The sequence below is a fragment of the Pteronotus mesoamericanus genome, unplaced genomic scaffold, assembly GCF_021234165.1.
Source record: "Pteronotus mesoamericanus isolate MK-2021 breed Mesoamerican mustached bat unplaced genomic scaffold, CSHL_Meso_final contig_65, whole genome shotgun sequence".
NCBI classification, from domain to species: Eukaryota; Metazoa; Chordata; class Mammalia; order Chiroptera; family Mormoopidae; genus Pteronotus; species Pteronotus mesoamericanus.
Window position 1 is genome coordinate 11,379,945 of NW_026555228.1, and position 25,583 is coordinate 11,405,527.

General features: G+C 41.8%; 1 protein-coding gene across 1 annotated transcript in view; it reads left to right on the top strand.

Annotated features, from left to right (window-relative positions):
* Window positions 1–22,379, top strand: part of SMS (spermine synthase) — a 43,237-nt gene extending 20,858 nt beyond the window's left edge. Inside the window, exons 3-11 of the mRNA XM_054581142.1 lie at window positions 1,629–1,719; window positions 2,469–2,533; window positions 6,646–6,821; window positions 7,703–7,857; window positions 8,316–8,405; window positions 14,553–14,667; window positions 15,757–15,836; window positions 20,015–20,130; window positions 21,856–22,379. Coding sequence (XP_054437117.1) covers window positions 1,629–1,719; window positions 2,469–2,533; window positions 6,646–6,821; window positions 7,703–7,857; window positions 8,316–8,405; window positions 14,553–14,667; window positions 15,757–15,836; window positions 20,015–20,130; window positions 21,856–21,895 — 928 coding nt within the window. The 3' untranslated portion in view covers window positions 21,896–22,379. The remainder of the gene's footprint in view (window positions 1–1,628; window positions 1,720–2,468; window positions 2,534–6,645; window positions 6,822–7,702; window positions 7,858–8,315; window positions 8,406–14,552; window positions 14,668–15,756; window positions 15,837–20,014; window positions 20,131–21,855) is intronic.
* Window positions 22,380–25,583: the final 3,204 nt, after the last annotated feature.

Genomic DNA, 25,583 nt, shown 5'->3' on the forward strand with positions numbered 1-25,583 from the left:
TAAGCCACCCATCCAGAGGGCTTAGAATTCTTCCTGGAAGGTAGTTTTTCAGGGACAAGAGCTGTTTGGAAATTGCTTTTATAAGCAGGAAAAAAAATCAGCTCTGAAATCTTCTTCCCTCCCAGGCACCCAAGTGCCCAGGCTCCACACCCGGTTCCTGGTTAATGGCCTCTTGAGGTGCGGGTCCTCAGCCACCTTTTTTTATGTTCTCCATATTCCTCCCTGGTAGCTTTTCCTTTTTGTTTCTGGTTTTAATCCTTTGGTCCTTGACACCCTGCCTTCCAGCATTCTCTGTGTTCCCCCAGTTCTCTGGCAGAGGACTCTGCTAGAACCACCCAGGTGGTTAAGGGGTCCCATTCTTTTGTGCTGCTGCTGGCGGTGGAGGGGGAGCGCAAGCTGCTTAGCTCATTCAGATGTAGGTGAGTGGTGGTGTCCCAGACCTGAGCTTGATTTTGAGGCCATCTAAGGGCTGAAGGTGAAAATTAACTAGTTGCATTTATTTTTAAATTCAAGCACACTGCCTGTATTGTCTGAACAGAATTCATCCTCTAATTTAGTATATTTCAAGTATTTCTTTAACCGTGACTTACAGTAAGAAGTAACAGTAATATCACACACATACCTGCGTATATACAATACAAATACACAGTATAATTGAAAGAAAGGTTCCTCGATAATTAATTCACTGCGTGTGATACTCTTCATATTTTTATTTCATAAAAACAGCTGCTCAGATTCACTAAATTAGGGGTCAGAAAGCTTTTTCTGTAAGGAGCCACACGAGGCCTCCGTCTCATAGTCTCCTTTTATTAAAAAAAGAGCTCTTTCAAAACATCGAAACCATTTTGAGAGTGCAGGCTTTACAAAACATGCCGTGGGCTGGATCTGGCTTGCAGGCTGCGCCGAGTGTGCTGACCCTGAACTGGGTGAATTTACTCACCACCTGCCTGCGGTAGGCAAAACCTGGCTCTGTTTTTCTTTCTTTCTTTTTTTTTTCAATTCAATTTATTGGAGTGACAGTGGCTTACAAAACCATACAGGTTTCAAGCACACAACTCAATAAAACATCACCTGCACGTGCATACAATGCACGTCCATCGCTCCAAGCAAAGTCTCTTTCCATCCCCATTTCGCCCTCCCTTTTCCCACCTCCCCCCAGGAACCCCACCACCCCCTTTCCCTTTGACTGTCATCGTGCTATTGTCAGTCCGTGTGCTCAGTATATGTGATTTTGGGCGATGTTTTGAATTCTGGAGGTTAATCCAGAGAACCCAATTGGCCCCTCCCTACTCTCCCTTCCAGCGGTTACTAAACATGGCGGAGTCACCTGCTGGGCAAGCCTCTTAAAAATCAGATTCACTCAACTTGTTGCCTAATGATTTACTGGGCTTAACAACCTGTTTTGAAAACCTTAGCATTTGGTGACTCTAAATCTTCCCTGAGTGATTGGTGGCTTCCCTGTTGTCCCCAAGAAGTGGCACTAATAAGAAAGCACAACAGGATCAAGTATGTAATTTGGGGGGGAAAAGAGAAATGGTCTTTCCTTTGAATTGGGTTATCATCTTTTCATTTTTCTTCTGAGTTCCATGATACAATTCCTAACCTTAAAACTATACTTTCCTTTGTAGCTTTGCCAATCTGAGAATTTACCCGCATGGATTGGTGTTGCTGGACCTTCAGAGTTACGACGGTGATGCGGAAGGCAAAGAAGTTGAAAGTGTCAGTTTTTCACTTTTTAAAAAAGATGTATTTATTTTTAGAGAGAGAAGGAAAGAAGGGAGAGAAAGAGGGAAAGAAATATCTGTCAGTTGCCTCTCACCCCAACTGGGTGCATGGCCCGTAACCCAGGCGTGTGCCCCGACCGGGAATTCCACTGGCGACCTTTCTGTGCGTGGGATGATGCCCACCCCACTGAGCCACACCAGCCAGGGCCAGTTTTTCACTTTTATTTACCCAGGTATTCGAGGATCACAAAACCCAGTCCGCTTAATACTGTTAAAATTATTTCACATAATTGCTGACTTCCCAGTTAACTGTAGAACTTCCTCCCTCCACTAGAAGTGATTTTAGAAGACAAATAGTTGTTCCTCAGTTGTTTTTAGGAACCTGGCTGCCATTTTTCCCTTGACTGCTTGAGTACCAATTTTACTTTCCACTGAAGGGAATGGAATATAAATGTTTAGCCAGGATGTTCTGTCTGCATTACCCTTGAGCCTTCCCCTTTCCCATTATTTTTTTTGGCAACTTAAACTGAGAGGCTAGGTCAGCCCATGAGGGCTAGTTGGTGTGGGGGTGCAGAACTGGGCGGGGCCTGGAGGCTGCTGTGGGGATGGGGGAGGATGGATGGACTTGGGTTCCTGCCTGTATTGCACAGCTCTGTCAACACGGCCTCGACCTCTGGTCTGTAATTTTGCCCTTCCATGCAGCCTGTTCTAGAAACCCACTGATTTCTTTTCTTTTAATTGTAGCTTTTGAACAAAGTAGAAGAAAGAATGAAAGAATTGAGTCAGGGCAGTACTGGGCGGGTGAAGCGGTAAGTCCACTCCTGAATGTCCTTTTATGTTTGGTTAATCAGTAAAATAGTAAGAACGGTGGTGTTGCCCCTGTGTTGAGTCTACTGAGGATGTGGTGAAGAACAAAGTCAACTTCCGCTTCTGGCCACACAGTAGACTGAGCTAGTGAGCCCCTCACACCAAAACAAGACACTAGCTAATGGCTACTGACTGCCACGTTGGACAGCACAGAGGTATTTGCCAATGGTGTCAGTTAACAGCTTTGATAAAAGTAATAGTGTTAACATTTGTTGGGAGGGATAGAGCCTGGGAGATCCTGGGAACCGAGAATGTGAATTAATGAGTTCACAGCAGGTAATTCTCAGCAGTTTGCTCTTGCCTGCGTGGGTCCTTATCAAGCCCCCAGAAGTTGGGAGGCTTGTCCCTTGCTTTCATAAAGGCAAACATGTAGATGTAGAAATCCAGAGGGACTTTAGTAAGGTCACAGCATCACGGATGGGAACATTTGGAATATAGATTCTCCTAGTCCGTGGCCCTTTCCAGAAGCAGAAATCCTTATTGGCAAGAGCTAGTACGGTTAAGAACGTAATGGCTCCATCCATAGGGAAGCTCCAGGGCCGGGTAACAACTAGAAAGTTGTTGAATCTCTGCTGGGGCAGGAAACTAAGGGAGAAGAACATGGCACAGCGTGGAACTGCCCACATTTTTCATTTCTGTCAGAGGACCTAGATTTGTTTACCCCGCCCAAGTTCAGTTTCTGTGTTCTCAGCCCCTTCCTCATCTTTAAAAAACTGCAGCCACACCCATGCTCCTTCCTGGACTTTTCATCTTTTCCTGCCTGCAAGAGTTTTCCTTATCTACACTCAGTGGCATCAAACAGCTTCCCACAGAGTTGTAAAGTGTCTAAACTCTGCGATGGTGAATTGGCCAGCATCAAAATGCCTTCGGGTTATATTGGTGTGATTTTTATCGGAGTTACTTCTGGGCATCAGGAAACAGAGGGAATGCATTTAGGGGCTTCAGCATTGACAAGAAGTCTGCTTTATTTGTGTTTTTCTGGTGTAGGAGTTCCTAAAATGACAGTGAAGTTAGGTTTTAGATGTTCAGTTCAAAATGCAGACCTGGTTTTTGCTTGTTACTTTCTTTACATCTCTTCATAAAATCAGGGTGGAGGGAGCGGGAAGTGGTTGAAAACACTTTGCTGTAGGCTCTTTGTTACTGGCTTCAAAAGGACAAGGATGGTGCCCTTTTGTCTCTGGGGAGTGACATTGTTAGAGATTCTAGTCATTAACAAATAACTCAGCGACATCTGAAATTATTACTCCCCTGTGGCTGATGAAGTAAATGTGACTTTTCATCCATCAGGGGATTTCTTAGAAACATTATTTTTGTATGCTACTTTTCAAAAGAATAAGAGGAAAGCAAGCGCCTATCAGTTTTGTAAAAAAAAATTCTTCCAGTTTACACACTGTACCTGAGGCCTGGGGCATATTCTGCCTGACTCTCTACCTTCCAGTTTTGATTTTCAGTGGTGAAGGTTGAAATAAGAGTTGAGTAGGGCCCCAGAATAGTCCCCCATGGCCCATTACAAGGAGATAGGGCGTGCTATGCCACGATGAGCACTTTGTCAAGGTAATGGCGTCCCATCCTGTTGGAGATCCTTATTTCTTTGCCAGTCTGTACAAAACACTGTGTTGCAATTGAGGAAAGACCTCAACCTCAACCAAGGCACTGTTGACACAGTGGAGAATGGGCATTATTTATTCCAGTAGGTGTGTGCGTAGTTCAATCAAAGCCTATAGCTGGCTGGCTGGCTGTCAACCAGGAGGTAGGTTTCTGTCCCTGAAACTGGGACGTGATATGTGTCACCTTCCCACTTCACTCCACCCCACCCCCATCAGCTAGCGGTGAAAGAGGCTTCCCCCAATCCTGTTTGCCTGCTCTTGGGATGGGGGAGGTGTTTTGATTGGGGCTCCACGTTTTACAAGACAAACCTCTGGTCTGCCTAACATTCTAACAGCTGAATTTGTTCATCTGAAGGATGAAATGGTTAAATCAGGAACTGTTAGCGTTAAAAGAGAGTTTATGGGAACTTGCTTTGTAAATCTCTGTTCTTTACAGACGTTAGTGCTCTTTTCTTACGGGAAGCCTCCTTAACTTAAAACAGGTTCAGACTGGACTCTGAGAAGCAGGTGAGCAAGGAAGGGAAAGAAATTCATCAGAACAGGTCAGAGGTAGCGTCTCCCAGCACTTTAGGTGTCTGTTTAGCTGTCAAACACCACTGTGTTTGAGAACACATGACTTAGAGATGGTTGTGCCATATGTGCAATGAGTTATTTTGTTAGGGTTCCAGTTAGATTTGCCAAGCCCCCTTTCCAGGTCTGTTTCCCCTGTCATTTAGTGCCCTCTGCTGGTAGTTTCGAGTACATTCATCCTATCTAAAATACTGAGTACTTCCCTAAGAATGGAATCAGAAAATCATCAGTTTGCAGCTACTCTAGTAATATTTGGTTCAGGCAAGAATGTTCTAGATGTCAGAGCCATTGGTGAAGGCTTGTTGAGAGATCAGGACCTTCACCCAATTTTGGAGGAGCACTGCACAGCTTGCTTAGTAATTTCAAGTGGGAAAAAAGGTACATTTGCACATGGAGAGTTCTGGTGCCATCTTCTTCAACCAAGTGCTTACACTTAACATCACAAATAATACACAGGAGGCCCTCCAAAACCCTGTATGGGCCCCTTGTAGTCCAAGCTTCCCCCACTAGGTGAGTGTGCTAGGAACCCATCTGTATCAGTGCACCAGCTGGTGGTGTTTTGAGAGGTTGTTTGGCTTTAGTGAAATTTTTCTGAAGGCTCTTTGAACGCGTTTGCCCATTTCATGATGGGTGATTTACGAGGGCACCTGCCCACACCGCACTGAGTGTTCAGCAGTTTTTGACCCAAAACAGCGTGACCCTCGTGACCCACCCTCCCTGTTCACCTGATCTTGCCCCAAGTGATTTTTTGTTGTTTCCCTGGATGAAAAAAGTCCTCAAAGGGAAACGTTTTTGTGGATGTGGAAGAGGTGAAACAAACAAACAGCAGAAGCACAAGGCACCAAAGTCAATGAGCTCAAAAACTGTTTTGAGCAGTGGAAAAAAAAATCTCAACAGATGTATTGCATCAAATGGAGAGCACTTTGAAGGTGACTGAAGTTTAAACATGTAAGAATAAATACAGTCTTTTACAAATAAATTCTGAGGTTTTGGGGGGGTCATTCCCCCCTCATTGGACAAACGTACATCTCTTATCCCTGATGTAATGCCCTTATAACAGACTCCAGCAGAAGTAACGCCTACTTCAGTGCGGTTGGTAGGGTAATAATGTGGGCGTAGTAATTTATAGTTTTAATTTGAACATTTCACCTAAAATGGCATATGGTGTGCTTGAGCGTGATATCGTTGTTACAGAATGACATGCTTAATGATACCATAATAAAAGATTTTGTAATAAAAAGTGGCATCATTTGTGCTGGACCCTGTGTATGTCAACCTGACTCAAATGAAGAGATCATCAGGCAAACCCCCCTGAGGGGTTTTCTTCAGAATGCCTGGTGTGGACTTTTCCAAGATGTTAATGTCATGAAACATACAACTAGAAAAAACTATTCTAGATGAAATGAGGGTAGAAAAGAAAAAAGAAAAACACAGTGTATGATCCTTCATTCAAAAGCAGAGCTTAGTACAATGGGAAACACTCGAATATGGATTCTGACCCACATAATGGCATCACATCTGTGTGCACTCGCAGGAAGGTGCGAGTGGCCATGTGCTTATGCAGGCAGCGTTGAGAGATCCCTGCCGAAGCACTGGGGTGAAGTGCGGTGTCTGCAGTGGCCATTTTCTCCTTCAGCTTTTTATTAGGGAAAAAAAGTAAAGTCCTTTTTTGTGTGGCCATTGTTGAGATTTGTTGGTTGCCATGTTTGTTAAACGTAAAAGGCAAACGTTAGATCTGCTGGGTCCTGTTCAGGAGTTGGCCTGGGGTTCTGGGGCTTGCTTCTGCACACTCCTGCTCCCACGTCCAATTCTAAGGCAGGCTTCACCATAAGCAGCGTTCTGATGGGGCTCGTTCCTGTGTCCCTTTCTTCCTCCAGGTTACCACCCATAGTTCGAGGAGGGGCCATTGATAGGTACTGGCCCACAGCTGACGGCCGCCTGGTTGAATATGATATAGATGAAGTGGTGTATGATGAAGATTCACCTTATCAGAACATTAAAATTCTGCACTCGAAGCAGTTTGGAAATATTCTCATCCTTAGTGGGGATGTTAGTAAGTATTCCATCCCTACCCTGGTTGTATAACAAAGTAACAATGTGTTGGATCCTGTTGTTTTCCTAACAAATAGCAGTGTCAGGGATTTACCCAAGTTTGTCCTTGGTACTGCTGGTTTTTGAAATGAACATCTCTGTTGTGTTAACCTGTGGGTTGTTTGGGCCTTCATGTTTTATACCAGAGTTATACAATGTTTGCCTTGACATTCCCTTTTCTTAATTTCTTTGTGAGGAATATTTGGAATGGATTTCAAAAAGTATATCATTGCTTATTTACAAAAATCTTTTCATTATAGAAAACCTCAACACCTAAGTCCACAAAATACTGTACTTTGCTGTGTATAAGGCACACTTTTTTGGCCCAAAGTTTTGAGAGAAAAACAGGGATATGCATTACACATGGGTCTAATGATTACGTACCATGGGTACAGCAGTCCCCGTGTATGCCGCTCACCCACATTTACAGCAGCGTGGTGAACCCGTCTGTACTCACTGGTGAATGTCAACAGTCACCAGCTCCTGGCCAGTCTTGTTTCCCCTAAACCCCGGACCACTTTTGCCCTCATTTTGTTGTATTCATCTCGAAAGACATAATTGCTTTTAATTATTCATACTAGTACATCCTTATGACTGAGTTTTCTTCCGAATGACTAATGTGCATGTATATATAGACGTAATCTATGTATGTAATCTATTGTATTGGGGTTGATTAAAACTCCACAATCCAAAAAAAAAATACACTTGTACATTTTTGGCAGTTTTTAAAAATTGAAAGTGAAACATCTCAGGCTAGAATCCAGCGCTTCCTAGTGTTATGAGTTCAGTCAGTGGTGTGTGGGTTTGGGTAGAGTCACCATTCTGGATCTCTTTCCTCCCTAGATCTGGCGGAGAGTGATTTGGCATACACCCGGGCCATCATGGGCAGTGGCAAAGAAGATTACACTGGCAAAGACGTACTGATTCTGGGAGGCGGAGATGGGGGCATTTTATGTGAAATAGTCAAACTGAAACCAAAGATGGTCACTATGGTAGAGATATCCTTTGTTACAGGAGATCAAGTTCCATGGGCTGCTTTTGTTTTCTTCTTCCCTTTTTGTCCTAAGACTCCAGTTAATGTTGTGTGAGGCGAATGTGGGGTCAAGAGTGCCTGAAACAGACACTTTAATTTGGTACCAATAGCCTTTTTATGTGACCACCAACAAAGAAGCAGATAATTTAATTGCAAATTAAAGAGCAAACGACTTTGGTACCACATCTACTGCTCAGCAGTTGCCACAGTAGCTTCTTCATGAGAAGGAAAAAAAAATCAGTTCCTTTTGAGTGTTCTTGGTACAAAAATAAAATCATTCTCTTATTCATCTTTTTTTAACTTGGGATACCCAAAGTAGCATTATAAAACTTTTGTCTTAACCTTCTCTTTAAAGCGTTACTATTTCAAAGTTCTATGATATATCCAAATTCAGGGAAAATTTCTCCTTAACCTGGTCCGAACATTGACCAAATGGTGATTGATGGATGTAAGAAGTACATGCGGAAAACGTGTGGTGACGTCTTAGACAATCTTAAAGGAGACTGCTATCAGGTATGTTTTCCAGATGATGTTTTTAAGTGAACTGATAATACTGTAATACATATGTTATTGATCTGAATAAAACAACTTTAAGTATATTTGGTTCAGAAGATAAGTAGATCCTTTTGTAGGGAAGGAGAAAATTTCCCTCTACCATTCTAGTTCATGGCTCACTCCTGTAATCACAGACAGGTTAACAAGAGAAAAACAGACGTTTATTAGCGTGTATACCTCATGTATATGTGGGAGATACCCAGAGAAACATGAGTAACACAATTACATCTAGAATTTGGGCTTCAATTTCATCCTAATAGGAAAAGGGGATGTAGATGTTTTAGGGGACTTTTAGGAAACATGGATGGGCCCTTAGAAGAATAGATGAGGAGGTATGACAGTTTGTGACAAAGTTTGCCTGAGTCCACATGGTGTCACTCTTGTCTCCTGAGATAAGAGATGATCCTCCCTGGTTGAATCCCTAAGAGAGGGGAGTCTATGACAGTTGAGTTCCTTTTGGAGGATCTGTTTTTAGGCAGATAAAGCGGAGTTCAGAGAAAGCCGCTCTCTACACTAGCTGTTTTTCAAGTGCCTACAGCTCAAAATAGTCCACATGCCAAAGTGGCATATTTTGAGGTGGCATTCTCTGCCCTCCTTCATTCTCTTTGTAAGTTGTACATACATTTGTATGTGTACTTACAATACGAAAGAACTCTAGAATCTGTGGAGAATAACATTCGTTCATTCTCATCTAAGAGATGTCACGTGCCTTTTTCTGACCTGGCAACTGCCACCTTTTGTCTCTCTTCCCTGAATAATCTCTCTGTCTGGATCTTTCAGGGGGAATGTGCTAATAAGCAGATTAGTCTCTGTCCTAAATTCTAATGTGCTTGCAAGTTCACCAATCAGTGCATTTGTAGGCTACATTTTGTATTGTATTTTGAGGATGCATGTTTGATGTCCATACCTATAGTACTTGTTAGCACAAGATAACCAGCAAAAACTTATTTTATTTCAACAGGACCTTGAGTATCTCCAGATGTATAGACAATTTAGATGAGAGCTTCAGTTTGCTGATATGTAAATTACTCACCCCATCCCATCCCTCGAGTGTGTGCATTCAAATTTGATTTCACAGAACATGCATGTTAATTCTTTAAGCTGAGAGAGGAATTATATCTACATTAAAATGCATTTGTAACTGTTTTGTGGACAAAGGGGAAAGATACATATATTTCACTTCGTATTATTTGAAAGTTTAAAAAGGGAGGGAGCAATCAGGTTCTGTTGAGCATGACAGATATTTTTCACAATGAGCTAAAGGTTACCCATTGTTTACCCATAATATTGGCAGTGTTAGCTACACCCTTTGCCTGGGGTGTTTTAACATTTAATGCTCACATCTGTACCAAGTGGGTGTTACTTCTATTTTGCCGATGACGAAGGTTAAGGTTAGAGTTTAAAGGGCATTTATTCAAGGTTACAGGGTAACTTCAGAGGAGTGGTTCAGATTCCTAGTTCCTTACATGGCTCCCTTATATGATTTAAGAAAACAAACAACCCCAGCCCAAACCTGCAGCACTGTGAAGCTGTGCACTGTTATAATTAAAGGCCATATTTCAGTGGGAGGGTTTGCTAACGACCTTGGGAAGAAACCTCTCCACTTGAGTGTCCATCTGAGGGTAAAGCAGCAAGGGCAGGTGCTGGCAGAGGCAGTCAGACGGGTCAGGGAAGGGAAAAGTAGCATTGTATTTGAAATGGCCGAGCTCTTGAGGAAGTTGGTTGCCTGAATGCACGTTTTTTCTCTCGACCTTCTTTCTAGAACAGAACAACCACCAGGGGGAGCCTGGAAAAGTCTTCTGAGCCTGAGAGTTTTCCCAGGGCTCTTTAGGGGTGGGGTTTCCTGGTCGCCCAAGCCCCTTAGGCATTGAAACGTAACTACCATTAACATAACACCAGGTCTCTGCAACTGTTTATCATTTGAAAAACAGATAACTACCCTGTTACCCTTGTTTAAGAAAATAGAAAATGTTCCAGAGCACTCTCCCATTGCTTTTATAATGATGGAATACTTTTAGTACTAAAGACATTAAAGAATTACAAAAAGCATGTGAATGTATATACAAGGTTCCCAAGTAAAATAGTAGTGAATTAAATCTAGCAGTTTATTTAAAGAATTATATATTATGTGCAAGACAATTTTAGTTCATAAATGTAAAAATATGAACTATATTTGAATTATGAAATCACCATAATTCATTATATGACTAAAGGAGAAAATGATATTAATAGATGATACAGCACTTGGGAATATTTAGTCATTTTTAATGAAAACTCTTTAGATAAAATAAAATTGCAAAAGAAGGGAAACCAAATGTAGTCAAAACCAGGAACCTAAAGGTAAGATTGTATGAAATGATGTTGATGTAAGAAACATCCAGACCTGTAGAGAATTTTTATGAGTTTATTTGAACCAAACTGACAAGTGCCGGGAAGCAAAATCTCAATGGATTAGGAAAATGCTCCAGGGATTGGCAGTTTTGCAGTTTATTTTATACAGTATAGTCAAAGGAGGAGGTGTTAGAAGGATTATATGAAATCCAGTGGTGGTAGATTAGGGAGGTGGGAGAAAGCAAAGTGGGGAAACCTCTGGGATTGGATAAAGAATAGAAGGGGTAGACATATTTTTTTTACATTGGTGGGTATAGGATAGTTAACAGCTAACAATTGATAACAGTAACAGTGAGGGGTTCTGAGGTCAGTGCTCCGGTGAGTGGCTGGGCCCTGAGGGGTCTGGCAAAAGGAAATTACGTTATCATAGGTGCAAAAAACAAGACAGGCTCAGTTCAGGTACAGATTGACCTTTGTTAAAGATGATACCGGCCTAGGGACAGGACTAGCTTCAGGGACTTGCTTTTAGTTAGGAAGGTTTAATCTCAGACCATCCCCTGGGGTTACTTTTGGCCTCCGAGTTTGTGCCGTGATGCAGGCTTCCCTGGAGCTTGTCAGGGTTAGTTTGTGACCCTTTTTTACCCATCATGACAAACCATATCAGGCATTTCCACTAAAACTAGGAACAAGATAAGGATGCTTATAATCTTTATTCAGCATTGTTTTTGAGGCATTAGCTAATAATTCAGTAAGGTAGGACAATGAAAAGAGTCGAAATATAGAAAGATGTTATTTGTGGATGATATATGAATGCTTAAAAGATCCAGGAAGGTCATCTATAAATCTAGTTGAATTTATGAGAAATTTGGTAAAGTGATTGGATAAAGGCAGGCTAAACATGTGTTCTGCTATGCTAAGTACAAAACAGTTTGAATGGAAATTGGGGGTGAAGGGTAGGCTGGAAACTATTCAAAGTAGTGGCCAATTCTTAAATACCTAGGAATAAGGTTAACAGGAATCATGACTACTGCGAGATTGGTAAGAGTTATGGTGAGATCTTATGGAAATACAGCAACTGAAATTCGAATCTGTGGAGAGAGATTGCATTTCATGGATGAAGGTAGCAGCACAGTATCTTTCTTCCTAATTATAAGTAATTCTAATCAGAATCCCAAGGGAGTTTTAAAAATTAGACCAAATGATTTTGAAGTTCATTTGCAAGAATAAACTTCTAAGAATAGCCAAGAAAAATGTTTTGAATAGTCATAAGTGAATGAAGGGAGATTTGCCCTCTTGTAGTCAAATAGAAAGTATGATGTTGACACAGAAATAGACAAATAGGTAAGAGGAGTGCCATAGAGGCTTGAACACATGCAGCTAGTATGTGACCTAAAGTGTGTTGGCTCAGTGCGAGAGAGTCAGGCGGCTTTATCTAGAAATCAATGAAAAGGCTAGAAGTAAATAAGAAAGATTTATTCAAGGGTATTGATTAGGGTTTGCAAACTGGAAATACAACTAGGCAATACCAGAAGTGTTCCAAAGCTGAAAGAAAAGCTGAGAGTTTTTATAGCAAAAAGTACATTCTTGAGGAAACTCAATGGGCATGCATTGTTAGCCCATTAATTGGTCCAGGATGGTAAGCCTCAGATGTCGGTAATCTGGGCAGTGGAATGGTTTCTTCTTAAGGTCATTCAGATGGCCGGCTGAGGGTCTCATGGATGGATGTCCAGGCATTGACGCAGGGCTGGAAAGTTCAGAAGTTTAAGTTCCCAGGTTCATTAAGGCAAGAATAGATTCGGTTTTTTCATGCCTTAGCTTACATTTTAAACATAATTTAGCAGCTTGACCGTAGTGACTCCATTTTATTTCTTCGCTCTATTCCTTCACTCTATTATTTCACTTAGGAAAAGGAGATTTAGTTGATTTAATAAGTGATGCTGGCATAATGGCTGTCCATCTGCCTGAGAACAAAGTTAGCTAACCCCGGAAGGCATAGAAAAATTAATTTCAGATGGTTTAAGCTCTAGATATAAAAACTAACACATTTAGGAAAATTTAGGCATTGGGAAACCTTTTGAATGGACAAGAACCTCAGAAACTGTAATGACAACATAGACAAAGCCAAAGGCAGACTGAAACCAATACTGTTAACAAACAGGACAGAGAGTTTAGTCCCTTTAATAATACAAAGAATCCCTACAATTTAAATTTTAAAATGAACTAAATATAAAAAGGCATAAAGGGTATGAGCCGGTACTTCTCAGAAGGCAGAAGTCAAGTAACCTGTAAATTACAAGATGCTCACCCCTGCTGGTGGCCCAGGAGGTTCGTGTGAAAATATTAGGAAGGGATTTGACAAAAATAGGAGAGAGATAATATCCAGTGCTGGGAAGGATGAAAGGAAACAGTTGTTTGCATGCATTGCTGGTTGGAGTGTGAATTGCCATAAAAAATAAAATAAATTAAATATATAATAAATGTGCCTTTTTCTTGCAATCCAATGTTTGTGCATCCGGTCCACAGACAGAAAGACATCTCTACAAGGTTTATTATGGCTGTGTTTGTGGAGGCCAAGGCTTGAAGGTCATAAGTATAGAACCTTCTTAGTGGAACGATACAGTTTTTACAAACATCATTATCTGGAATAGTGCTAGATAAATATTTCCAAGTTCAGAACAAGGGCTGTGATGCTAGTTTTACAAAAGAACAAGCCCTTGTGTTTATTTGCAGGTGAATGTTTCTAAGACACTGTGTGAGCAAGGGGATGGGGAATCTGAGCATATCTAATGGGGTTGATAAATAGATTGCAGGCAGCTGGGCGTGTCTTCTGTGTCTGCACGGTTGCACTTGAATGGTGTTTTAAGTGAAGGCCATTATAAAACAGTAGGACACTAACATTCAGTTACTTTAAAAATATGTGACTTGGAGGATATGGGTAAGAACATTAACAGAAAAAATGTGGAATGGATTATTTTAGGGAACTGTGGCAAAGTTTGATTTCTGATTTACTGTATGTGATTTTTTTACACAAATATGTATTTTGTAACTAGAAAAATAAAAGACAAAGAGGATAACTCCTGTCTGGTTCAGGTTGTCACCTAGAACCAGATGGGTCCCCAGCATACAGGCTTCAGTACTGCGAACACAAGGCAGACCCCAAACTTAGTTCCTGAATTTACTGTAAAGGGTGTGTATGAGAATCCCAGCTCTTAACTGTTGTAGTCCCCTCGTTAATAATTCTGTCTTGGGAGCTAGTATGTATTGTATGGCTTTATTACCAGCAGTACTCGAAAGTGTTAGATGCGATTGAAAAACCATACATTAAGAGTTTGGAGTAAGATGCAAAAATACGTCAATAGACAACAAAGTTATTCAGTATGTCGTGTAAAAGAAAAACTAAAAGTAGAAGAAAATGCAGATAGTAGGAGAGGCAGCATAGATTAGGGGTAAGCGCATGAGCCTGGCTTTCAGATAATAACTCTAGGTGCACTTCTTAGCTCTCTTATTGGGTACCTTTGGGCAAACTTTGTAAGCTCACAAGTTTGTTCTCTCCATTTGTAAAACAGAGATAATAATAGTCCCTGGAGAACCATTTACACTAAATGAGAAGGCACATGAAACACGTAGTAAGCACCGAATTTTAGCTCTTACAGGCATGGGGGGAAGTCCTTTCCGTTCGTGCTGTAGGTGCCGAGGGGATCAGCCCCAGCTTGCGTTTCACCCTTCCTCCACAAGTGTTGGCTCACCCACATCTATTCCTGTTCTTTCTGGAAGGTTCTAGTAGAGGACTGTATTCCAGTACTGAAGAGGTACGCCAAAGAAGGGAGAGAGTTTGATTATGTGATTAATGATTTGACAGCCGTTCCAATCTCTACATCTCCGGAAGAAGGTAGATTTTGTTTTGTTTTGTTTTGTTTTGTTTTTAACCATAATAATGTTCATGGAAATGTTTTTCTGGGCACCATGTGAGAATAAAAGGATCTTAGAGATTACCTACTTAAGCTTACCTAGTTAAGTTCCTTTATTTTCTAAAGGTAAACTAAGGTGCATGGTGAAAAAATGGTTATATTTGGCTTTGGTCAAATCCTGTCCTGCCCCTAAGTGATCAAATTAACTCAGTCTCTTGAAACAAACATGAAGTAAAATGAGTCATAATCACATCATTAAGACATTAGCTTGTTTGGTAATTTATTTGCCCTATGTGATTTTTAACCTGTAATGGAACAAACTGGTGACCTGCCTGAGCAACACCAGAGATGGTTCCCTGCTCAAACCAGACCCTCAAAATCACTGCTGGGTTGGGGTTTCCGTGTTAATGATTTTTGTATAACCTTGTGTTCCTGCTGGGTTTGCACACTGAGTCCTACCCAATGGCCCTTGCGGTTTCTCTCTTGGGGTGTTGCTGGTTTCCCCTTACTTAAAGTTGTCATCTTGCAGATTTCAACCTCTGCCTTTGTGCTGAATCTTTATTGGCCTTATGAGAGCAGTGCTAAGTGCATGCACATTTCCTATTTTTTTCTCCTAAGTTTTTAAAAAGGTTTTATTTATTTATTTTTAGAGAGAGGGGAAAGGAGGAAGAGTGGGAGAGAACCATCCATGAGAGAAACCTCAGTTGGTTGCCTCTTGCGTGCCCTCAGCCGGGGACCTGGCCCGTAACCCAGGCATGTGCCCTGACCAGGAATCAAACTGGCAACCTTTCAGTTTGCAGGATGACGCCCAGTCTACTGAGCCACACCAGTCAGGGCCATGCACATTTGCTTTTGACCTTGCTTGTATATGTGCGCATGTGTGTCAGACACCCGACTTATGTATTCATAAATGCCAATACGTTATCATTTATTAATAAGTTCTCAAATATTGGGTCTTGAAGTCATGGCTCTTTTTTTATATTGTTGACTATTAATGTGTTTGACTTCAGCTATTGTTTCTGATGCATGCAGACCTATATTTATAAAACTTAATTTTTTTAAAAATCCAGATTCCACATGGGAGTTCCTCAGACTGATTCTTGACCTCTCCATGAAAGTACTGAAACAGGATGGGAAATACTTTACACAGGTAGTCTACTTAACTGTTTTTCCCCAAACTCTCAATAAACGTTTTCTGTTTTGAAATTTGAAGGCAGAGAACAGCATAATTGGATTATGCTCTCTGAAGCAGTAAGTTTGTAAATAGCCGATTGGTCATCTATTGGAAATAATCAGTTCTGTTGTGCCCTGTTACGTTGCCCTTCCAGATTTACCAGCCTTGGGCTTTGGCTGTAGTATGAGCTGCTACCACGAGATGGAGACACAGATTGTGATTTTTGTTTTTCCATTTGTAGGAAATCTACAGTGAAACCTGCTCAAAGTCAGCTTATTCTTGTAAAAGCAACCCAAATCCATGCGTTGGGGAATTCTCACAAGTGAAGCTAGGACGAAATTGTGACTTTTCTTTTGTTGAGAATATTTACCTGATAGACTGCCTTCTTAGGGAACTGCTATCTCAATGTAGTGGATTAATAAAAACACTTTTTCTTAACAGATCACCACAGCCCGCTCATTATTAATGATCCAGGCTTTGATAACTTGACTTGGCCAACTGACTTTTACCGTAAAACACATTCTATGCCCAGGGCTATGCTAGTTTCCAAGAATTGTCCAAAAGATATGTTGTGCGTGTTTCTTGTCCTTGCGTTCATTACAGTTGGAGACCCAGGCAATCTCATTTTGTCATATTCAGGCTCACACGGAACATTCATACAGACTAAGGAGGCATAGGCCTTTGCAGAAGCAGTGGTCCAATCAGCAGCGCAGAGTGCTTTGATTCTGGATGCACTGATGGGGTTGCCACAGCACTGTATTTTTATAAATGCTCAGAAGACACCCTTGATTTTACACCCACCTCCCTTCCCCAAGTGTGTCGCTTAGAACCGGAGTAAGGTTAAAGATGGACTGAAAGTGCTGTGTGGCCTATTACTTGGTGATTGACAAAAGTTTCTGCTTAAAGTTGCTTGTATCCCAGTAGCAACTTTATAATGTCACTGTGGCTGCTTGAAGACCACCTTGTCCTTGTGCCACAAAGCTGGGGAAAGCATCATGGAGCGCGTGGGACTGAGCTCTTGTGCGTGGGGGAATTTGAATCTAGATCAGGGGAAGAATTACTTTCAAAACACTAGGAGGCAGGTCCCAGGTCTTGATGTCCTTTCTCTTCTGACTCCCCATTAAAACTGGGCTCTTGGATAATGTATGTGACATTTATGTAAATTATCATGCAAAATACTAGCAAACCTCTGACTCCCCTTAACTTGAGAACTGGGCATCACCAGTACCATTGGCACATCTGCCTACCTTTGGAAAGTAACCTACCTTTAGTGTTGTTGTTTTTTATTCCTGTGCTATTTATAGATGTTTCACATCTGTGACAGACCAAGTCATTATATTACTTTGTTTTGCTTGCTTGCTTTTGAACTCGATAAAAATGGTGTCCTTAAGAATCTATTCTTTTGGACCTACTTTTTACATTATAAAAGCAATATATGATAACTGTTAAGTTTGAAAGATAGAAACAATACGGAAATTTAAAGTATAAAACCAAGTGTCACTTACTCAGACCTAACATGGGACAAGGAGACCTTTCTAGAACTGAAGCTTACTGAATTGGGATTTACCATCTTGGAGTGCTCTCCTCCTTGCCCCATTATTCCTTTTCTCTCATTCTTAATAAATGCTTAATTCTCTGCCATTTTTGTTCTTTTTCGGTGTCTGTCTTAAGGGGGGAAAAACATAGTTATTTAGATACACAGGAAAGTGGAATGCATTACTTTTTTTGGTAGGTCTCTGTGGTGAGGTTTTTTTTTTTTCTTTTTTTAAACTGCTTTTTGACAGCGTTGGGGAAGAACAAATTGAAAGTATCCTGTTTCCTTACCACATTGTCTGTAAGGAGGTCCTCCCTTATACCCTCTATCAAGAGAGTGGTGTCAATTTTAGGATGGCAAGGGAAACCATGTGCTGTGCACCTTGGTGGCATTTCCGGTCTACAGCTTCCCTAGTGGTGATGTGCTCTAAAAACAACCAGGCAGTGTTTTCTATTTGTGAGTCTTAAATTACACGTATGGTGTTTATATGCTCTCATGGTGAACTTGATGTTGAAACCAAATTATATGCTGGCCAAGGGTACTTTGGCCAGCTCCCACTGTAGGACCCTAGATGATGGGTTACTAAACTGGCTGGCACTGAAGGACGACGTCATGCTGAGCACATGTGCTAAGTTAAAACCGCCAAGTCCAGTTCTCAGAATAGTTCTGTCTACCTGCTTGCCCGTGGCTGGCTGGTTGGTTTTGAAATACCATCCTCGAAAATGATTACATTACAGGCTGCATTTATTTGTGAATAATTTTCATCTTATGTTGTACTTGGCTATTTTGAGGCAAATTGATAGTGAAGTTCTTAGAAAGGAATAGAATCAGCACATATATGCATTAGTCCTCTGTTAAGAACTTCAGCGGTTAAAAGAAAATAGTGGCATCAAATGCCCATCTTGTTTCCTAAATCCGTTATGAAAGCTCTTGGGAGGAAATTGTGCTCAAATGATAGCCCCTACCCCCAGTTTACTGAGTGAAAATTGGAATCTTAGCACGATCACCTGTGGTTCATATGTACGTTAAAGATTGAGAACCACTGCTTTCCAATGTGGTTCTCCTTCAGAGAAGGCTCGCAGGCAGCAGCCATAGTGTGCTGCTGAAATGGCATGATCCTGGAGTCCCAATTCCACAAGACTGGCAGCAGCACAGTGGCACGTGGTTTAACCAGCCTGCTCGGAAGATAAGTGGCCAGCCAGAGCATACCCCGCTTCTGGACCCCTCTGACCCACAGGGAGATGCCCCACGGTGAGGAGAGGTACCACACCAAAGTGCGAGCCGGCGGGGGCTTCAGCTTGGAGAAGTTAAGGATGGCTGGCATCCAGAAAAAAATGTACCCCTTCAGCTTGGAGGGAGGTGGAACAGACCCATCCAGGCCAGCCTGCAGTGGCTGAAGGAGTACTGCTCCAAGCTCAACCTCTCCTCCAGGCAACCCTCAACCCCCAAGAAGGGAGACAGTTCTGTTGAAGAACCCAAGTTGGCCACCCAGCTGCCAGGACCAGTCATGCCCATGTGGAATGTTTACAAGAAGGAAGCCTAGGTCATGGCAGAGGAAGAGAACCTCAAGATATTCTCCAGTCTTCACAAACCGTGTGCCAGTGCCCGCCTCTTTGGCATCTGGGCAAAAAGAAGCAAGGAAGCTACAGAGCAGGATGTTGAAAAGAAAAGGTGCCATTGGCAACTTGTGATTAAAAAAAAAAAATTGAGAAGCAGAGCTGTAGAACCAGGCTGAAGTGGTATGTGGTATCCATTCAGCCGCTTTACTGTGACTCTTGGCCAGCATCTCTTAGTCTCTTTGCCTTTTTTCCTCGTTGACACAAAGTGGCTGCTGCAGCTCCATGTTACCATCTAGGTTATAGGCTAGAAGAAAGTTGAAGGGGTGGGTTGCTGTTTTTCCTTGGTTGACCAGAATAAAAGCCTTCCTCCGTATCCACTCCCCTCCCCCCACAGATGTCTACTATATCTCATTGACCACCCTGATCGCTGGGGAAGCAGGTCAGTGGTGGCAGAAAAAGGGACAAAAGTTAGAACAATGAAGTCAAGAGAAAATACTTGATAAGGAGTGGAACTGGGCAGTATCTTTAGTCTATATAACCTCAGTAGACTTCTGTTTTCTTATGCTTTGAATCAGATTTGGGGGAAAGTATGAGGGGTGTGAATATAGTTCTGTGCCCAGTATTTTAGACTTTTCATGAGGGCCATAGTTTAAGCCATTCTGGAAATTGAGACAATTATCTCTCTTTGATACATTATTTTTAATGCAGTGGTGACTACTGGGAAGCTTATTTTGAATGGCTTATGTGTATGAATCTTTGCTAATTGCATGGTGTTGATACAATGGCTGTGTCACTAATGAGAAATTGGTCTCACTGTTTTCCATTGCTTCATACTCTAATCATTTGAAATGGCTTGGTAAATGAGGTAGAAGGATAATGAGCTAATGGATCTATAAATAGAACTCAGTGTAATTTGTGAAAGTACAGAAACCTTATCTCATTTTCAAAGGTGAACTTTTATCTAAAGCTAAAATTGTTCTCATTTATTAGTGACCTTCAAATGAGTGGGACCCTCAGTGCATTCAAGTATCCTATTGTTTGCTTTTCTCTCTTTGATTTAGGGGAACTGTGTCAATTTGACAGAAGCTCTGTCCCTCTATGAAGAACAGCTCGGGCACCTGTATTGTCCTGTGGAATTCTCAAAGGAGATCGTCTGTGTCCCTTCATACTTGGAATTGTATCCTTTGACCATATCATTGTGTTGCCAGATCAGAACGGCCAAGTAAATCCCAGGCCAGTTTAACATTTAAAAAAACAAAAACAAAAAAAAACAGAGTTAGCTCTATAGTATATCATATAAGACTCAGGTTTTCAAACTTGGCTGCACATTGGAATCCGCTGAGAGTTTTAAAACAATACTGACTGAACCCTGGATCCCGCCCTCAGATTCTGGGGAGTGGTCCTGCTGCAGCTTCCTGGGTGATTTTAATGTCCGGGCACCTCTGGTTGTCACAGGCATTCCCCAGACCTGCAGCGGCATCTGGGAACTAGTTAGACACGTGCCCTCTCTGCTGCTCAATGGGAAAAGCTGGAGGCGGCACTGGTGACCTGCCTTTGGCCACCCTCCTGCAGATTGATGTGCATAATAAAGCTTCAGAAGCCCTAGGCTAGGCTAAGGCACCGCCCCAGCTGTAGCAGGCAGAAAGACTGAAGGCCTGCACGTTCTACTTTTATATTAAGATTATCTTACTTTAATATTAGTTTCTACACTTCACGTGGTTCTGATTTGCAGTAGAAATCGAGAGCTAAAAAGAATGATGGGGATCTCAAAATTAATGTTGTTGGCCTCCAGTGGTGCTACTTAAAGTTAACTCAGAGACAGAAGAAAAGAACCCGGGGAAAAACAGGAATGAGAGCATTGGCATTAGAAATCTATCATGCGCTTCCTCCTTCTAAAAGTCTGACTGTATTCTGCAAACAAAAGCTTCCTTTCTGGAGGTAGCAGTTTCCTGTGATGGCTGCTGGCGTGCAGTGAGGCCCTGGCCTGCAGAGCTGTGGCAGTTACCCCAATGCCAACCCCAGGGCCTGCCCCAGGGTGAGTTGAGTGTTCTGGGCTTTCCTGGCGGCCATGTTCTTCCTTGGCACGTGGCAGAGCTCAGACACCTCCCCCTGCCAGCCATCCACCTTCATCAGGGTTCCTCTCCAGAGCAATCATGACAGTCAGCTCTGCGCTTACCTGTGAAAAGACTTCAGAAATGAGTTGATAACATTTGGGAAAAGGGCTTTGGCCTTCTGACTTTCCTTCAGCTCTTCTCCCTCCTTCCACCCTTCTTCGCTGCCTTTTCCTCCCACACTCCCCTTGCCGTGTTTCTCACCTCCCTCTTGTGTTTGGCCTCTCCCTCTTACTCTTTCTTATATGAATTGGCTAAAACACCCTAGAGATCTTGAAAGCAGCACCGTTACCTGAGAGAGTGTGTGCATGCCTTTAGCCCTTTCTGTGCTCGCTCCCTGCACTCCAGTGTCACAGGCGGTCAGTGTCCAGGCTGCAAAGCGGTTTATTTAAGAGCCCTTCATTCTCACTGCCACAATGCTCTAAGCCAGCGGTTTTCAACGGGTGTGCTGCAAGGATTTTTAAAACGGGCAATACCTGACTAGTTAGGGGCCCTGACCTCTTTTCCCTTACATGGCCAAATGAAAAAATGACAACAACCAACACAATAGCTGTTTGGTGTGAATGAATCAAAATTATATGTATTTTTGTCAGATCAGCCATAAATACATGTATTTTGGGCGCAGTGCACAATTTTAGTAATTTATGTGTGCCATGAGATGAAAAAGGTTGAAAATCGACTAAGCTATGAAACTTGCATCAGTCCTCCAGTTTGTAGGCCAGCAAACACATTTTAAGTGATACCTGTTCTTCTTTGAATTATCTGCTCTTATTCCTTGACTCCGTGTCCAGGTGGGTATTTTACACTGTTTGGAAGAAAGCTAACCCTTGAAGATCAGTACCCCTAACCATGTGTGCTTACAAATAGCCTTCCTGACCATCATATGCTGTACATGACATCGAAACAAGTCAGGCAATTGATTGGGAATTCCTCCCAAGTTTTCTTTTTTAATTATTATTTTTAATTTAAAAAAGCAAATGGAAAATGTATATTTTGATCAACTAGGGTGTTATTTTTTGAAAGTCAGCTGAAGGATGATTAGATAGCATAGCAAAGGCTGCTAAATGCACTGAACCCCTAGAATGTGATTTTTGTTACTTCCCTCCTCCCCCTTGTGGGCTGTTCTTGTTTTTATTTTGGTAGACTTGGAATTTGGTTGTTTGGAAGGATGAACATCATTGTTTTGTTCTGGAGGGGAGTTCTCGAGGTGTTTCTTTCCCAAAAAATTCATTGACTTAGATGGTTAAAATTCGGTGCTTACATGAAAGTTAAAAAAATAATTAGGAATGCTTTGATTAAAATTACAAGTGAGAAATTTCATGTGTCTGTTCTTTTATTTCAGTTAGGTCTCCCCTTTCTCTCTTCTGACCACACAGTACAAAGGTGTCTCCTTGTCTTTTTTTAGTTCTCTTCTATCACTTGGTACCATTTATCTTTTTACAATAGGATGGCCTTAGGGCCTTTTTTGAACAGTAGTAATGACTTCCATTTACCATTGTGGTAAATGATACACACAACCTATTACATTCACCCATTCTTCATTATAAAAGTGACCTGAGGAGAGGAAAAGATTTGGCCTTACTGTAAAGTTGAAAGTCAAAAGCTTATTTCTGTTCCCCCTCTTACTGGTGTATTAGGTGTGAAAATAAAGATCATTTTGGATCTCTGCTGTGAAGCTTAGAAGATATTTGAATGCACAAATAGATGATAGTTTGTAGAGAGGCCTGCAACAAGAGCAACTGAAACTTAGACCTAAGGAAGTGCTCACACTACCAGCTTGGTGTAGTGTATTTGTGGAAAACAACCCACATCAAAAGTGAGGCTATATTGATGTGCATTGCTAGACATCACTGGGTTATTCTCTTTGTTTTTATAAAAGATTTATGCTTTACCAATGGAAAGAGTTCATTTACGGTGAATTTGCAGTAAGCAAAGCATTAAAAATGAAATATTCAGTGTCTCTTTGAGATAGAATTAGTGGCAACCCAGAACATTCTTCCTCCCAAGATAGGTTCATGGTATCTAGCAGACAATCGTTAAAAATGAGTGTATGCTTAGTTTTTGTCTTTTTTTTATTAGATTGGTGTGGAAGAAGAAGCAATAACATAATAAAAGGAGTTGAAATCGTGTTGGAACTAGATTGTCTTTCAGCAAATTTTTTTCTTGTGCATAGAAGTTAGCAATGGCATTGGAAGACATTAAGAATCCTAACCACACCCCAAACGCTTCTATAATGCTTTACAAAGGCGGCTCTATAAGATTTAAAAAAAATAACGGTACTAGTACTGTTGGGACACTGTTTTGGGTTAATAGAATTGGATGTTTTCCATTTTAGAGAAGAAATAAAGTATATCTGGTGTCTGGATATAGTGTTTACTAATATGCGGGCACGGCTTTATGCCTGAAGACTAGCTTGAGGCCAAGCTAAATCTAGTGACGATTCTGGTGGTATACAGGTCCTAGCAAGAGCTGAGTTAGAAATGAGGTGGGTCGAGTTGCACCAGACCATGGAAGGATGCTTTCTGGGGAGAGGAAGGAATGTAGCGTGGGAGGAAGAATGGAATGGAAATGTCTTTAATTTGGGTGATAATGGTAAATGCTGACCCTCCCTATTCCTTTGTATTGGAGAAAGGATGATGCCTGATTATTTCTGAACATTTCTTGTAATTGTTGTAAAAAGAAAAGCGTGCAAATTCTGAATTCTGATAATGAAAAACATATTCTACTTTTGCTGCATTTTAAAGGAAATGTGATAAGATCTAAGCACTGTTATTTCCCTTTAATGGCTGTTACCAAAACAATGCATCCCCTTCCCCGGAGCCCCTCTGTTCTAGTTTTTTTTGCCCACCGCCCTTAGAAATTATGGCTCTCAATGGCAGAGTTTGGTGAAAAGGAAGTATTTATTCAAAAGTTATGCAGGTTGTGAGTAATGGCAAAATGTCACCGTTAAATCTCAAAATTCCTTTTAAACACCTACCAGCGCACACAGCCCTCCCTTTCCCCACTTTGCCCAGTCAGGCCAGTCCTTCAGAAGAAGTCCAGACCTCGACTAGGCAGGCCCCTCGCGGTGCCCAGCACCATCCGCTGTATTGCTGGGATATCCAATTCTTTATCCAAATCCACGTGGCACCTTCTCATGGCCCACTAGCAAGAGTCCTTTCTCCCCTTCCCATGTGGTCTTCACATTGTTACCCCATGATGCGGAGCAGACCACGCCCGAGCTCATGCACAAGCGCTGTAACTGGGGAGCTGCTCTGCATGGCTGCTGCATCTTGTGTTCCTGCTTCCTAAACCACGTGGTCAGAAGCCTCTAGCAGGCTGCTGCCCCTGAATTTAAATCCTGATGCAAATCTTCCCCCATAACCCCATTTCTGACCCCCACAGCAGATGCTGTAACTAGGGGAGCTGCCTCCTAATTACATCCTGGGTTGTTACACAAACCTTCCTGGTGAGCCTTGTTGATATGCAAAATAACCCTTTGCATATGAGGTATGAAGCTATCCTGCTGTATTGACATGCAAAATGACTCGTTCTGTTCCGTGTCCATTAGGAAGCTGGCCTGTTATTGACATGCAAAGTAACTCAATGGCCCTGCTCCTTATCTTCCCCCCTCCCCATGGCAGCCTGCCTTGTGGGGTGCTTGGAAGAATATCCTATATTTTTCTTCAACACTCCAAGTCCTGTACTCCATTACAGATCCCTCTTTGGGGGGCTTTGGCTGCACCCTGTTAACAGCAGTAGTGTTATGTCTCCTTTATAATCTAAAATAGGATATGCTGTAGTATCATGTAACCCCTTTTTAAAAGACAAGACAAACATGGCTGTAGTTTAAATTCTATGCAGCTCATCAGCAGATACCAAAAAATGGGTTTATTAAAAAACCTGAAAATGTGATTGAATATTTTTAAAAAGTGGTTAATGGTGATGTGACTGGGCTGAAGGAAGGCTGGGCTGGAACAATGCTGATACCATAATAAAAATGTGCTACTGTTTTCTGTGCAGATGACTAGCCCTCTCCTCCTTTTTGTTAGTTATTGCTGATATTAGGGTTTGCATTTGTCTCGATAAAGGTTAAGTTTCATTCTGTTCCCATGACTCATGGGACTGGGCGAAGATATAGGAGTGATTATACCACTGGCCTGTATTTGATGCTCTAGAGCAGCGCTGCCGAAAAGTGAAGTCCTTACATTGTTTTCTAAGCACCTTTAAAAAAAGAAAAAAACACTTCTGAACTTTTTTGTTCCTGACAAGGCTTTCTCCGTGAAGGAAGCAGTTCATTCATTGGGCACTGGCTCAAGCTCCTTACCCAGTTTTAGGACAGCACTTTGCCATTGTGCCACATTATTTGATGGGAGCTGCCCTGTGGCTTTGAGATAACACCATCTTCTATCACCCTATTGCTGAATGTCATCTTGTAGCAAATAATCTTTTACATTGCTGTGCTTTCCATTAATAAGCCACTTTTCCTTTACGTTACCTTGCTCAGCCTTAAAATGGCTTTGTGATTTCGGTGTTTATA